A 15,504-nucleotide genomic window follows, 5' to 3' on the forward strand; every position below is an offset into this window, starting at 1 on the left:
AATCGGCTCCATCGGAGCCACAGTTACATGTTAAAGAGACAGTTACCGACAGTGATATATTGAGAGGGCAATAAAAAAAATAAAATTATAATAATCTGCATTCTCTATTGGCGTAGAAACAGGACTAAATCGAAACATAATAAATAAATAAATAAATTCTGCGTGGAGTACTTTTACACCCACTGCAAAGTGACATACATGGAGTGTGTTTGGGCTTCATTTCTTGTTTGCAGCATGCCTATTTCATGTAAAAAAAAATTTTATTTTATTTTATTGTATGTTCTTTTATTTTATTTATTTCTTTACTTACTTATTCTTTATATATTTATTTGTTACTAGCTCTTGTTTGTTTCACCCACCCACCTCCCGAATTGATGACCTACTATACAATCGTACCTCCACGAATGTTACCAACTTACCGTTAGGCGATTTTGGTAACCGAAATTAACGCTCTCCGACCACCAACCATTTCGATTGTCATGAAAATTATCTTCAGAACAGTTCTTTGGCCCTGAGAAGGGCCGAGTTATAGATGTCTGGTAGGTTTTGTTGTGCTTTTTGTTTTTCCCCAAGGAAGAGGACTTAAGCACGCTCTCCGCGGATGCGCCGGGCCAGCTGGATGTCCTTGGGCATGATGGTAACGCGCTTGGCGTGAATGGCACACAGGTTGGTGTCCTCGAAAAGACCCACCAGGTAAGCCTCAGAGGCTTCCTGCAAAGCCATGACGGCAGACGACTGGAAGCGCAGGTCAGTCTTGAAATCCTGGGCGATCTCACGCACCAGGCGCTGGAAGGGCAGCTTCCTGATGAGTAGCTCTGTGCTCTTCTGGTAACGACGGATCTCACGAAGGGCGACGGTTCCGGGCCTGTAACGATGGGGCTTCTTGACACCACCGGTGGCTGGGGCGGACTTGCGAGCTGCCTTGGTGGCAAGCTGCTTCCGTGGAGCCTTGCCTCCAGTGGACTTGCGGGCAGTCTGTTTAGTACGGGCCATCTCGACGACGAAATAGTCAATACGGGCGGCCCGGCAGGCGGGCGGGCTTATATACAGACATTCTCCACCTCAGTGGCCACCTCATTGGCCACGAGTGCCGCATGCGTCATCCGCAAGCTACGCCCCACCTCCAAGCGGGAGGGACGGCCTTGGATGAACGATACTACCGCTGCGTCCACAGCACGCCACCTACTCCCACCAAACCGTGGGCGAAGCCACACCAGGACCACCTGTAGTAGCAACCACAACAACATGACTGGACGAGGCAAAGGAGGCAAGGGACTTGGAAAGGGTGGCGCCAAGCGTCATCGTAAGGTGCTTCGTGACCACATCCAGGGTATCACCAAGCCCGCCATTCGTCGTCTAGCTCGGCGTGGAGGTGTTAAACGTATATCCGGCCTCATCTACGAGGAGACCCGCGGCGTCCTCAAGGTGTTTCTGGAGAACGTCATCCGTGACGCCGTCACCTACACCGAGCACGCAAAAAGGAAGACCGTCACCGCCATGGATGTGGTGTATGCCCTGAAACGGCAGGGCCGCACCCTTTATGGTTTTGGTGGTTAATCAACCTGATGGACCGGCGCACACCACCACCACCACCACGACAAACAAATATACGGACCTAATTTTAGGTCCACATTTAAATCGCTAAAGAGTTGGTTAGACACTGAATAAATCGTTGAAAATATATCCAATAACATGATCCTCTCTAATTCTGGACTTGTGGTATGAGTATAGGTTGTGTGTGAACGTGCTGGAACCACTTCCTAATAATTGTCAGTCAGTCAGTCAACATTCACCTAACCTCCAGGTACCTCACCTAACTTCCTGTAGCGTCACCGAACCTCACGAAATGTAACCCAATGTAGTTTATAATCTATCCTAACATGACATAACATAACCACGCACTATATTACTTCGGTAAGAGTAATGAGTTTTAATACACAAAGTTGCAGTTATCATTCATTCATACATACATACATACATACATACATACATACATACATACATACATAACATGCTAGTGGCAGGGGGGGATTGAAGTGAATTTTAGGAGGATAGAATAGGTGCAGTGGCTAAACAGCGCTTGCGTGAGGGACTTTAAGCAGCAACTCGCCTGGATGCGGCAGGATAGAGTCCGGTCAAGCGTCCGGTGCATGTTGGGTTCCGCCATGGTTTCTCAGTGTTTGGTCAGCTTGATTGTGTGTTGTTTTTCTTGTTTTGGAGAAATGTCTTGGTATTCTTCTTGGCTTGAAGTTGATTTTTCTTCTAACTCTTCTCCTCTTGTTATTCGTCTTCCTCGTGTCTGCTAGTCTGTAAAGACTCTCTACCTTATGTAGAGTATGAGTGAGTAACAGTTGCCGGTTACAGTGATACGCCTATATTCCGCTGGTGTTGTACTGTATGGCTTCGGTGTTAGCAATATACAAACAGCACCGTTAGAGATTGAGGTATTTAAAACCAACCTGCATTATATATATAGGAAATAAATAATGTGGCTTGGACAATAATGTGACTACTCTCTCCTACCTTCCCCAAACAAAGGGCTTTTCAATATACAGTGGACACAAAATGACTTAGTACATACATTGGTGGTTTAACAAAAGCCATCATTAGAGAAAGGTGAAGGAGCACACAGTGAACATACAGATTAATGTTTGCACGCATAGATCATGTAAGGTGAGGTGTTGAACACCAGACACGTAGTGTAGTAACTCCCTCACAGATGGCGTTATGAGGGGCCTGAGGATGTAGCAGTTACCTCACAGATGGTGTTATGAGGAACTTCACATGATGATGCTGTAGCAAAACATTCACTACGTGGTGTCGTAGCATCTTGGGGACACCACGTGGTCGACATGACTCACTCATTCAAGTGGGTGAGGTGTGGTCCCAGGCCTCTCTATCGTGGAGTCTCAGGGGAAGTATAACTGGGTACCTGGGACCTCACTGTGTGAAGGTGGTTAGCTAGCTTGGGTAAGACTCAACTGCCGAGTTGTTTTTCACTGAGTTAAGCACTGTTCACCACTATTCATCACTGGTTCCATTCCTTTGCCAAATGAGATAGTACCTTATGGCAAGAACTTGTTGATAGTAGGCTGGGGAGGAGGGTTCAGGGGAGTGAGTTGGTATGGGCCAACATATAAATAATAATAATAATAATAATAATAATTAACGGTTTATTGAAAGAGCTTGGCAGCCAGAAGACTGAAAATATACAGTTACATATTTGGGGAATGGGTTACGAATTACAAATAATATACAAGTAACATGAGTGACACAAATAAGACATATAATAACTAGCTGGGGAAAAGCTCAAACTACAGTTCATTTCAACATAGTGACAGTGCAAGGAGTAGTGTTTACTGGGAGTGAATACACTGATTTATTACAAGTTATCGATAATTTTTACAATGGTTGGGACTGGGCTGTTCTTATAGAGATCAGTTCGTGCACGTATGGGCTGGATGCGGTTGTGGTGTCGAAGAGCAATTCTCGGACTAGGGATCTCAGGTGGTAGTAGGAGCCGGTGTCGGGGATGGTGTAGAAGCTTCTTACCAAATTTGCAGATGAGTTCGTGGTGATGGTCAGTGAGAGTCTAAAGGGTCGGTCAGTGTGTTGAGCGCTTCTTGATATGTGGAGTAGGAAGGGTAGAGAATAATCTTGCATGGCCTCTTTTGCACTTTTTCTAGGTGTTTACGTTGTGTGGCATTTAGGGAAGAAGACCAGGTGAGCTTGGGAAGTATGAATGTTGTGTAAACACTGAGGAGCTCGTGTGCAGGAACACCGAGGGACTTGAGTCGGCGTAGGAGGTGGAGACGGAAACTGGAGGATTTAATAACTTCACTGACGTGTGGTTTCTAATTTAGTTTGTTGTCTATGTTGACGCCGAGGAGCTTCGTGGAATCTAAAACCTGGAGTGTGTTCAGACCTAGAGTAATGGAAGGAGGTGGGACAATGTCGGAGGAGAGGTTGATGTGCATAACCATGGTTGTTGGTGGCCCAGTTTTGGAGACTGTTCAATAAATCCTGAAGGGCGGTACAGTTTGGAGCAGAAGTGTTGACGCTGATCCCAATGGTGGAGTCGTCGACATATTTCCAGCGAGCAGGGGTTTCTCTTAGGGCATCATTGATGAGCATAAGGAAGCAGAGTGGTCCCATCTTGGTGCCTTGGGGGACGCCACAGGTGAGTGACTGAAAGGTGGAGACAGCCAGCCCCTCGGAAGCGTACAGCTTGGCGTCGGTCACTGAGGAAGTCTGTAAGCCATGGTATAATAAGACTTCTCCGAAGCCCGAAGGTCAATAAACTGTTGATGATTATATTGTGGTCGACTGGGTCGAACGCTGATATGAAATCAATGAAGGCGACAGCTACAGACGTTTTCGTTTCTCCGAGATGGCGGTATGTAATCGAGAAAGCTGACAAGACAGTGAGTGGTGGAGGAAATTTTCATATTGCCAAATTGCTGAGGGTCTACGACTCCTGCAATATCAGCATAAGCCCAGTCGAACACAAAACTTTCACAGATTAGGCTGGGTATTGGGGTGATTGCAATAGGTCGTAGATGATTTAAGGATTGTGGGTTGGTTGACTTGGGCACTGGTGATACATAAGAGGTCTTCCAGTCAGCTGGGCATCTGTCTTGACTGAGAGAAGCATTGATGATGGAGCATAGGGGTTTAGCAAGCTCCGGGGAAAACTCCTTGAAGAGTTTCATTGGTAAGTCAATGGGGGTGGTAGAGCTTTTTAATTTTAGTTTGTCCAGGCGTTTTGCTACTTCAAATTCTTCTATTAAGTCAGTGGGAAAGGGGGCTGGTAGGTAAGCAGGGAGAGTGGTTGTGTCAAGCCGGGGGAGCGTCTGGCATATAGTAGCGAAATGGTTATTTGTTTGCTCAGCTGCGTCAACATTAGTGAGATGGCTAAGGAAGGGGAGGGGGTGTGTCTTATTGTTTAGTCCACAGAGTTCTTTAAGCTTACTATACCATTGACTGATGTTGGTCTGCTTCAGGTGTTGTAATTTGGTTGGGTAGTGGGACTTCTTTGCAGTGCGTATTTCGCGGATGACTCAGTTGCGAAGGGACCTGTAGCGGATGTGGTCATTGAGATGAAAGGCTCTGTCTCTCTGTTGCATAAGTCTTTTGATCCGAGGTGTGATCCAGGGCAAGTCAGCTGGGTGAGATCTGACGGACTTCTCGGGGAAGAAGTGGTGGTGAGCTTCCGTGGTGGTGTTGGTATAATTTATCCATTTGGTTTCCACGTCATCCACGCTAAGTACTTCAGTCCAGGGATGGTGAACTATCCACTGCCCGAAGAGGCGCACTGCAGAGTCAGTAATCGGCCTGTAGGTCTTGATGTAGGGTCTGTACTTGAGTGGGAGTGGCAGCTGGGGACCAGAGCACTGATAAGTGTGTGCTACACCCGATAGGAGGCATTGGTTGAGGTGGTTGGTACTGGTCCGCTAAGTCAGTTAAGATAAGGTCAAGGGTATTTTGACCGTGTGTGGGGAAGGTCACAACTTGTGATAGTGATAGCTGGTCCTGGATATCAGTGGTGTAAATTTCATTAAAATCCCCACATAATACTAACTTGGCACATGGGTACCTAACTCTGAGGTGGTCTGAGGTGGTGATGAGATGATTGATAAGAGTGTCTCTGGTGGGTGAGTGAGGCGGATGGTATGCCACACAGATTATGATGGAAGCAGTGTTGCGCGGGTGGGCCCGTGGCACAACACGTACCCATAATGCTTCCACATCTGCTGGGACTTGAACATCCAGGCGTGACGGGCGTAGGTCATCTTGACAGAAGAGGCCAACGCCCCCTCCGCATCTATGTGAACGAAGGTGATGAAAGAGTTGATATCCCTCAATATGACACGTTTCAGGCACAATTTGCCAAGCCTCACATATGGCAACAATGCTCGCGGCGGCTGACCTGACTGCAGTTGCCAGCTCGTCGAACTTGTTAGCTAGGGAAGTGACGTTGGATAGCAGTAAAGACGGGAGATCATACCATATCCGTGTAACTTCAGTGTGGTGGTATGGTCTGTCAGGGGTGGGTTTCTCCGGTTTCCTAGTGGAGGTTACGGTTCTAATGGGCTTATGTGTATGACGGCCTTGTCTACGGCTACGCGCGTGGAATATGTTCAGTGACTTGAGTCGCGCGATAACACTGCCATCAGGATAACCGTTCCCACGCTTTGGATGGTACAGAGTGCGTCGGGAGTAAGTGATTGGTGGCCATCTGTTGATATCTGTTGTGGGCGGACGGAAGTGTTTGTCACTGACGGCACTTTGAGGGCCACTGACACTGGTAGACATCTGTTAATATTTGTCAGTCGTAAAGACCGTGGGTCTTTGTCCCTGGTGCTTGGGGTTGCCGACACAGTATTCACGATATATGTAAACACCGCGGTGGTCCTTGTCACTGGCACTTTAAAGGTGACCGATAAAGTGCCCACTGTCTGACTTTTCCTTGGGGTGTGTGTGTGTGTGTGTGTGTGTGTGTGTGTGTGTGTGTTACAAAGTTAACAAATTGTCGTGAGAAACGTCCTCTCTGTTCTTAAACGACGTGATAACTTGTAACTTTACCGAAATGAAGTTTTTGTAAGTTGCATTTAGTTCATCAAAAATCATTGAACTTCCTGAATATCAAAGGTGCAGTGACGACAGCTTTTGGCTGTGTCAAACATTTTACAAAAATGTGGATTTTAGATTGTTTTTATGACACCATTAACAAGACCTGTACTATACTGCCAAGTTCTGAATTTTTCCTTGATTCCAGGTTGGAGTGTTGGAGGCGCGGTCACTATGAGACGGCGACGAGGGAGGCAGGAGGTGGTGGACGATGAGGAGGCCCTGCATATAAACCGGACCCATAAAAGAGATAAAGAGCAGCACTGGACAGTTTCACTCTAGCCTTCTGATATCTCACTAGCTGCTACCTCAGCCCTCCGCCCACGGTCATCCTCATCCGTGTAGAAAGTCCTCGTAGAACTGTTGCAAGTTATACAGTGATGACGGTATATCTGAAAACTGTGTGCCCATAATAGCATTGGATAGCTTATTTTGTAAACAGATCGCAGTGCCTTAGTAAAGAGTGTACAGTGTGAAGTTGTGGGTAGATAATTCAGAGCAACTTTGTGTTCAAGTAGTTCAATAGGCATACGCTAGATTTGTTACCTAAGGAGTGTGTAAGGGAAAAATATAGAATTTCGTTTCACCGTGACCATCTACCCCGGCCAACATGTGTGAGGGCTACCAGATTCGTTTCGACGTGGCCTTTAAGAAGGAGAACGACACTGTTATTACAATTCTGAAGCCTGTCATCACCAAGTGCCCTGAGGACCCGGGACCTATCATCGCCGGAGTCTTCCTCTCAATCATCTTCCTCGGAGCCTTCCTCCTCAACCTGATGGTGGTGGTGACGGTGGCCACCAGTTACACCCTCAAGAGGTTTCTCTACTGCCACCTCCTCATTAACCTCAGCCTCTCCTGCATGATAGACTGTTTCCTCAACCTGAGTATTGCCATCGGCTACGTCACCACCGCGCCTTGGAGGTTTGGCTACGGTGTGAGTTACTTTAATGGCTTTACGATAAACATGATGAATAGTGAGATGGCCTTCGCTGTATTACTGTTGGCTGTTGATAGATTAGCTGCAGCCAAGAAGTATACCTCATACCTCAACAGTGAGAAGTACAAATTGGGTGTAGTGATAGGTGTAACGTGGGTGGTGGCGTTTATTCTGGCCTCACCCCTGGTGTGTGGTTTCGTACTCAGTATGCCTTATAAAAACAGATACTCGTGTTCTGTCGCTGATCCAAGAGACGATTATTACCTCATTACGCACCTGTTACTGATCGTGTGTTTGCCAACGCTTGTGATGGTGGTGTTAGTGTGTGTGATCTCAGTGACATTCCACCGTGAGCGTAAAAAACAAAAGAGAATCAAAGGTAACCAAACGATGAGTTATTTCGACCAAATTTTGATGACTCCATACTTTAGAAACGAGTTCTATCCGTCAGTGTTTGTGATTTGTGCAGTGATAGCGTACGTTATGCTTTGGCTTCCCTTCACCGGTCTCACCACCATTAGCCCCATGATGACCAAACACTGGGCCAATGAGACGACCGAAGATTCTCCCGACGATGACTTCAGTCGCTTCTTGCCAACAACGAGGAGCAACTTCAGGGTGAGTCGGGCTATGGTGGACGCGACTCAACTGGAAGCTCTGAATAGCACCAACGCTACCTTGCCCTCCGACATGACGCCAGATATGACCAACATAACCATGGACGAAGGTTTTATCCCGGAGATAGTGGACACCCCAGCCTTCGATACCGTGGCCGTCTGGTTCCGCTTCATTTTCAACATTGTTGTGCCAATTTTAGTGTTTATCACTCTGAGGGAGGTGAGGACCAAGTGTGAGGCACTCATCATGTGCTGCAGACCTAACTCTGTGGACGTGGCCTCGCCCAAACCCTCACGTCCACCCTACATCAGCAGCCTACCCGGCACTGGGACTGCAGAGAAGAAGGCCGGGGACACCAAGTCACAGAAGAAACAAAAAAAAGACAACAAAAACACCATCAACTGCAAAACACCGATCCTCTTCTCGACCTCCGAGGGCCTTCACATCCGAACAATTGGGGATACTTACTTGGACATGAAGGAAAATAGATCATTGTTACCATTCAACCGACAAAACAATGATCAACCAAAGTTTGTGTACAACCTGTGTGATGTCATGCTCGGGTATGAAGATCTCACAGACTTCGACGGGCAGTTCCATATAGATGACAGCTACGACTTTGAGGGAGACCCAGAGGCTGAGAACCTGGGTAAAGGTAACGCCGTAGTCATCGGGGCACAGCGGGCCGCCTTGGGGCAGAAGGGACAAGGCCCTGCTGAGAGCAATGACGAGGAGGAAGGCACCAACTTCAATATTGACTACCGACCACCAACTCCACCCAAAGTTCAGGTCGTGGGCAACGACTCCGCTGTAAACTTCGGCAATGCCCTAGAGGCGGAGGATGTCAACAAGCATAAGAAAGGAAAGAAAGTTAGATTTGCAACTTTGCTGAATGAGGAGATTCCACGCCCACGCTCCGCTGAAAGTTCCATCCTCAACTCGTCCGCCAACAGCTCTCGTTCCACTGACTCTGGGATTATGGCTGATAACGAACGTAACTCTGCTCAACAAGACAATGAGAATCGGAAACCAAGATTGAATGTTAACAATCGACAACAAGCTGCCAAAAAACAGACCAACAAACCTGGAGTAAAGGCCCGCGCTACTCGGAAACCCCCGCCCCCCAAGAAGGTGGGGGCACCTTCCTCCAAAATTCCTTCCGGGCCCAAGACACCAAAGAAGGTTGTGTCCTCCAAAATTCGGAATATCAAGAGTCGTCACATGAATAATCTCAACTCCTCCCTCACGTCTCTGGAGAATAAATCACCGACGAGAGCCAGGAGGTTCTCCAAAGCCAGCACATAACTCTCCATGGCGAGTCCTCCACCCATGGTAGGTGACGTGTGGCCACTTGCTGATACAGATTTAGACCAAATAAAGGAACCATAATATATAATAACACATATCTACTAAAGACTAGTCACTCTAGGTCTAGTTTTCACATTCGCTTAGTAAACGAAATAAATAGCCATAATACATTATAAGATTTAAACACCGTCCTTAAATAAGGCGGTACATTTTGTTTATAACATTTAAAGTAAATGCACAAAGCGTTCTTTCTTTTAACGAGACTTTATCAAGATTTTGGCAATATTGGATACTGAACCAGCAAAAACATTTTAAGTCATTATGTTCCAGTGGTTATGATTTACTACAAAGAAAGTAATGTTAATGCAATGTTCGAATTTCTAGTTTTTCGAGTTAGATAAGTACAGTATAGATTAGTAATGTAACAACACAGGAACACACCAGTGGTGAATTAGGTATTCCTAACACAGCCCTAATACTTCTCTTTTGGAGATGTAATGAAGCAAGCATTATGATTGATTTCATTATTGAACCTCATAATAAAGAATCTTACGCTTATCAGAAGTGTTACCACAGTGCACTTATCATTAGCCAACTTGTTGTTATTAAAGTTTTAATCCAAATTATGAAATATGTATACGAGTTGTATATAAATCATACTAGACCTCCCCGAGCAGTACTGAACTTGGTCCCACGCCATGATTGATTCGAATTTTCCAGAAATCGGTATCATATTTAAAATCAATTGATCCCATTAGGCATCATGGGCCAGATAGCCCTCTAGTTACTTGTTACTGGGCCAGATAGCCCTCTAGTTACTTGTTACTGGGCCAGATAGCCCTCTAGTTACTTGTTACTGGGCCAGATAGCCCTCTAGTTACTTGTTACTGGGCCAGATAGCCCTCTAGTTACTTGTTACTGGGCCAGATAGCCCTCTAGTTACTTGTTACTGGGCCAGATAGCCCTCTAGTTGTTACTCGCCCCGCTGTATATAAAATCGATAGAGTATACTTAAACATCTCTCCCATCATGGATAAACTCCTTATCATCTATTCGCTAAACTAGCCATTCAGAACGTCAGGGTACTCTTCTGTAGATGATTGTCAAATACTCGGCGTCAGGTCAGAGGTCAGTAAGGTACTGTACCCTCACATTGAGAGACTGGCCACGGCCTCACCCTTATCCTCGATGCTGAGAAACTATGTAATTGTTAATTTTTTCATGTAGATATTGATATTACTCCAGGTGCTCTCTTCTTTCTTCTCATGTCTCGAGTCTGGTTTACAAACGAAGATCCCTCATTAAGAGATTATACGTGATAGATCTCCTAAATAAAGTAAAAGATGCTCAAAGCACAATGTTAGTTGCAGTGGCACAATAAAGAACATTTTGGTCTTTAATATATCTGTCTCCAAGTTACACCTATCAAGATGACTGTCCAGACTACTCAAACTAATTTCAATGTGTGTAATCTTGACATCCTATCGTTTTTCCGTGCAACTGTTCATTTCTGAGGCTGGCTTTTATATTAAAGTTTTTATGTTTTATCTTGAAGAGTTCACCAGTTACCTTGCGATTTAACAAACGAATCTTCAGTAATCGAAACACATTGCAACGAAGAAATCGCCTTGACAAAATGTTTTAAATTTATTTTGTTCCTACCTGAAGTACAGGATAAATACAGTAGTACTTGTAACGGATCCACAGCAGAACTAACACTCTGTTGGCTGGTTGTCGCAGGTGCATGTAAATGAGGGAAATTGTGCACAACTTAAGCAATATGAATACTGTATGCATTTATTTACTGCCTGAAGCTAGATATAGGTTAATTTACAACCATCATGTTTCAGTTCCTTTTTTGCAGCAGTCTTTTTAAAATGATTGTGTTCACTAGTTAGATGGAGGATGTGACTATATAATTAAGACAGTTGGTAGCTATTGTTGAGATGCGACGCTAACCGGACAAACGTCTGTCTGATTTACCTTAACAATACAGGTATTACTTGTGTTAGGTTTGGCGTAGAAGAATTTTAATTCTTTACCTTCACGTTTTTACTGCAGCAATTAAGTTAACGTCGTACCATTCAGACACATTAACACAAAAAGTATTAAAACAATTTCTTGAGAAGTACATTGTTTTAACATGATTAAAAATATTTTTGGCTGCTTCTTCAAATAGATCTAATATTATGTATGTGTGCTTCATATGGTACAGACCCAGAATAGAATGAAATTTGTCACTATTCGGCATAACACAAGAGGGCTCTTTAAGAACTCGGGTACACCTCTTTATTTCAGTAGTTGTCACATAGATTCCGTAAGTACACAATAAATAAATCAACAAAATATTGATTAATCAGCGTTTTTTGTGGAGTAATACCTGTACTTTTATCAGAGAAAATGGGTAAAATATGAGTTATAGAAAATGGGTAAGATTGCCATAAACGTTTGTATCAAGCATTGTGTTCTCGAAATGCAACGACGTGATAAATGATTTCAAAACAACATAAATTATATACTGCTGAAATCAGTATTCAAGGCATTTGATAACTCCACTGAAATGAGACTGATTCTGCTGATATTATGTATGACATTACAGTAATGTTGGTATAGGTATTTGTAAATTGTGATATTGACGAACAGAAAACGAAAATATTGATATAGGTGTTGAGTAAACCATTGATTCTCAGAAAAAGGAAGGCATCATTAAATTTAGCCTCCTCTTGTTTATAACCTGATATGAACCACTAGTGCTATCGGGCTGTGGGCCTACGGTGGCTAGCGGTTTCTATGTTAGTAGTAAATTTTAAACATTTAATCTGTGAAGTCAAGTGTTTTATTAACACAGCCGACCGTGGACATTGTTTCATTGTCAGTTATACTTATCTTTTTTTTTATATACAGTATATATAATTGTATCAGAAAGCATCCAGAGTCAATATGTGTTGAGTAATTAACCCTTCTTAGGCCACCTCAGTAAACTGTAACTTGTAAATGCTTCTCTGAGTTTTCTATAATATAATGAAATACGAACATTAACATAAGTATTACCTGGGACAGACGGTTTAATTAAGGAATTCTTTTAAGTGTGGCCGTAATGACCCAGGTGTTCACGGCCGGTAAATCAATTAAACAACATAGTAAGCAAGAAAGTAAACCAAATCGTTACCGGTATACTTCTTTAAAAAACACAAAGATATACCATGTGTAAGGTTGTTGTAATATTAGTGTTGCTTAAAACATTATCACTCATTTAGCAGGTTGTAAACTCGGTAATTGTGTTTGGTCTTGTTATCGTTGTTTACGCTTTTCTACAAATAATTTGCACTTCACATGATAGTCTGCTTATCACACATGAGGAAGGCATTATTAGCTTCCGTGTTGTTTATGTGAAGTGTGGACCTTGTTTGACTTATTTTTTTCATAAGACTAACTAATCATCACCAACAGAACGGTCAGTAACACATTATGATTTGTACAGTAGAAGTCATTATCAGTTTAGTGTTATAGTCTATATTCAAAAATTTACCCCAAAACATTGATACAAGTACATGTTAGGTGTAAATACAGCCATGGTATTTCCTCTACTGCGGTGTCCTGACCTAGATGTAGTGGAAAGATACCATCGTAAGTGACTGGTCAAGTAGAAGACGGGGGCAGCAGCAACACGGGATCCGCTTACCACATCAGGGTGTTTACAATTGTCTACCCTTTCCCCTCCACCTCACCTAAATATTATGAAGAGAATTGCTTTGATAAAATAAGGATAATAGCTGACATGCCTCCCTCTGCCTTTTCCCTTAAACTGAGCCATATAGATATTCTATCGCCTGAATTTGTTAAACTTAAATAATATTATGTCTATTAACCTTATACAGTCAGACAGGAACGACCTACGTGCAGGGCTGTATAACATCTTGAGGGGCATGGTTGTAAACATCGCTCACTTATTGTTCCCACAGAGAGCTAGGCTGAGCGCACATTCAGAATGTTACCTCACTCATCTATGACTATGAGAGACTTCCCCTCCCAAAAAGTGAATAACTATGAATTAAATTCTGTCTACGACTCTACATGAACAGACAATCCCGTCTTCGTTTACAGAAACAAAACCTACTGTTGTTTACTTTCACAAAATCACATCGGTAACTTATAAAAATATCATACAAATTGACTTCATTTAGTTTGTCGTAATTGGGCACGATTGGTTCAATAAATAAACGAGCATTTACTGGGCTGTAACCGTTAGAACAGAGAAGAGGCAAAAAACAATGTCCTCTACTATGAGAATAGCGTTTTTCTACAGGAACAATAAGTGTGGCGTCCACCTCTCCAGCTTACCTTTTATGGCATTATTATGTAAATGAATTATAATACAAAGTGTGACATTATACTGTGCAGTTTTTACCCTTGTATTTGTGTTTCAGGGAGGGGCGCTTGGTAGTTGCTAGGCGAGCGACTACGCCTTCCCCAGGGATGCACAAGCCGACTACCATACTTATTGAAGACTGAACACACTCTTACTGCCAGCGTTCCTACTCATGCAAGATGAATATATCTACTCTGTCCAGAAGAAACTATATACTGCGCCTTCGTCTTCATCTAGAATTTTCTCCATGTCTAATACTCCCATCACTCCGTCAGACGAACTCCCTTCACTCCATCCACAACACTTGTCACTCTGTCAAAACCCACTCCAGCCCTTAAACCATTGTTATGGTTCTCAGCACAACTATCCACCACTACAGTGACTCGCATCCACTGCCCTAAGTTTATCCATAATAATTTTGAGGAGAAAACTTGAATCCACGTGTGAAATACAGTAGTTTTATTTATTTTTTATTTGTGGATACTTATTTTATGTCTGAAATTGTGATATAATGTACAGTATAGATAAGGAGAATTATTACGCACACTGCTTCCGAGTATAAAATTATACTGAAATTCACGACGAAATCTGAAACGTATTGTCACCAACACAAGTTAACAGAAATCACAAGTCGGATTACTGTCATATGTGTGATAATAAGAATACTAGTAGATGACTTTATTGAAAAATTATATCAGTATAGTTAGGCGGACATCGAGGGTTGATTAACGAAACAACAAAAGAGACACCTACAAAGACACTCACAGAATTGAATTAAATGTGATAAGTAAATTGCATGTCTAACATATGTTTATATTTATAAGTATTTGTATATTTAATATGAATTTGGTTAGGGTAAATTGATTTAGTATTTACATTTTTGTGTTTAGTAAGCGAGTAATTTGAATGGGCTGACTGATTTCCTGTGTAAAGTTATTGTACTTTCTAGGACTTTACACTGCTGGTAACAGTATCTATCAGTCACCACAGATTATATCAATTAATAAGGATAAATTGATCCAATCCCATTGTATGGATAACATTGATCGGGTGTACCAAGAAGCTTTATTCACCAGTAACACTAACCCAAGACTGAATGTTTGTGTAATATTATTTTAACTTACCTTATATATTTTTCCCGTGAGAAAACACAACAAAGGCTGTGTTGACATATCATTAAATGTGCAACTATACTCTGAAAATAATGTTGTAACTAGTCATCCCAGCACACTCACCTGCTCTACAATTACCAAATGTGATACAACACCAATCATGATTTTTATATAATTGAACATATAACAGTGTAAGCCTGAAAGCAAAACAAAAAACTAACCGGGCGCAACCGGTATTTAATTGTAAATAGTAATGCCAATGCGAATCTAATATTGTACCAGCATTGTGTTTCTCACTCGCAGTCTCACAAGAAACATAATTCAATCTCAGTACTCAAGAAAACAGGCAACAACACCCAGTCTATTGCTTATGTGGTGGAGAGACTTTAGCTGTCATCAGAGTGACGTGTGTGATACTGTACAGTATATGAGACTCACAAACTTGTGTTTTAGAAACCTGCCCGCAAATATTTTTATAGTACTTTATAGAAACCTACCCACAAACATCTTATGAACCAGTGTGACTG

General features: G+C 43.0%; 1 protein-coding gene across 1 annotated transcript; it reads left to right on the plus strand.

The window, feature by feature from the left end:
* The first annotated feature begins 6,784 nt into the window (after positions 1 to 6,784).
* LOC121860357 lies at positions 6,785 to 15,418 on the plus strand. The gene is made up of 2 exons (XM_042357455.1): positions 6,785 to 9,520; positions 13,924 to 15,418. The coding sequence occupies exon 1, from the start codon at positions 7,241 to 7,243 to the stop codon at positions 9,491 to 9,493; it is 2,253 nt and encodes a 750-aa protein (XP_042213389.1). The 5' UTR covers positions 6,785 to 7,240; the 3' UTR covers positions 9,494 to 9,520; positions 13,924 to 15,418.
* The last annotated feature ends 86 nt before the right edge of the window (positions 15,419 to 15,504 follow it).

Source organism: Homarus americanus, unplaced genomic scaffold (genome assembly GCF_018991925.1).
Source record: "Homarus americanus isolate GMGI-L3 unplaced genomic scaffold, GMGI_Hamer_2.0 scaffold19366, whole genome shotgun sequence".
Classification (NCBI taxonomy): domain Eukaryota; kingdom Metazoa; phylum Arthropoda; class Malacostraca; order Decapoda; family Nephropidae; genus Homarus; species Homarus americanus.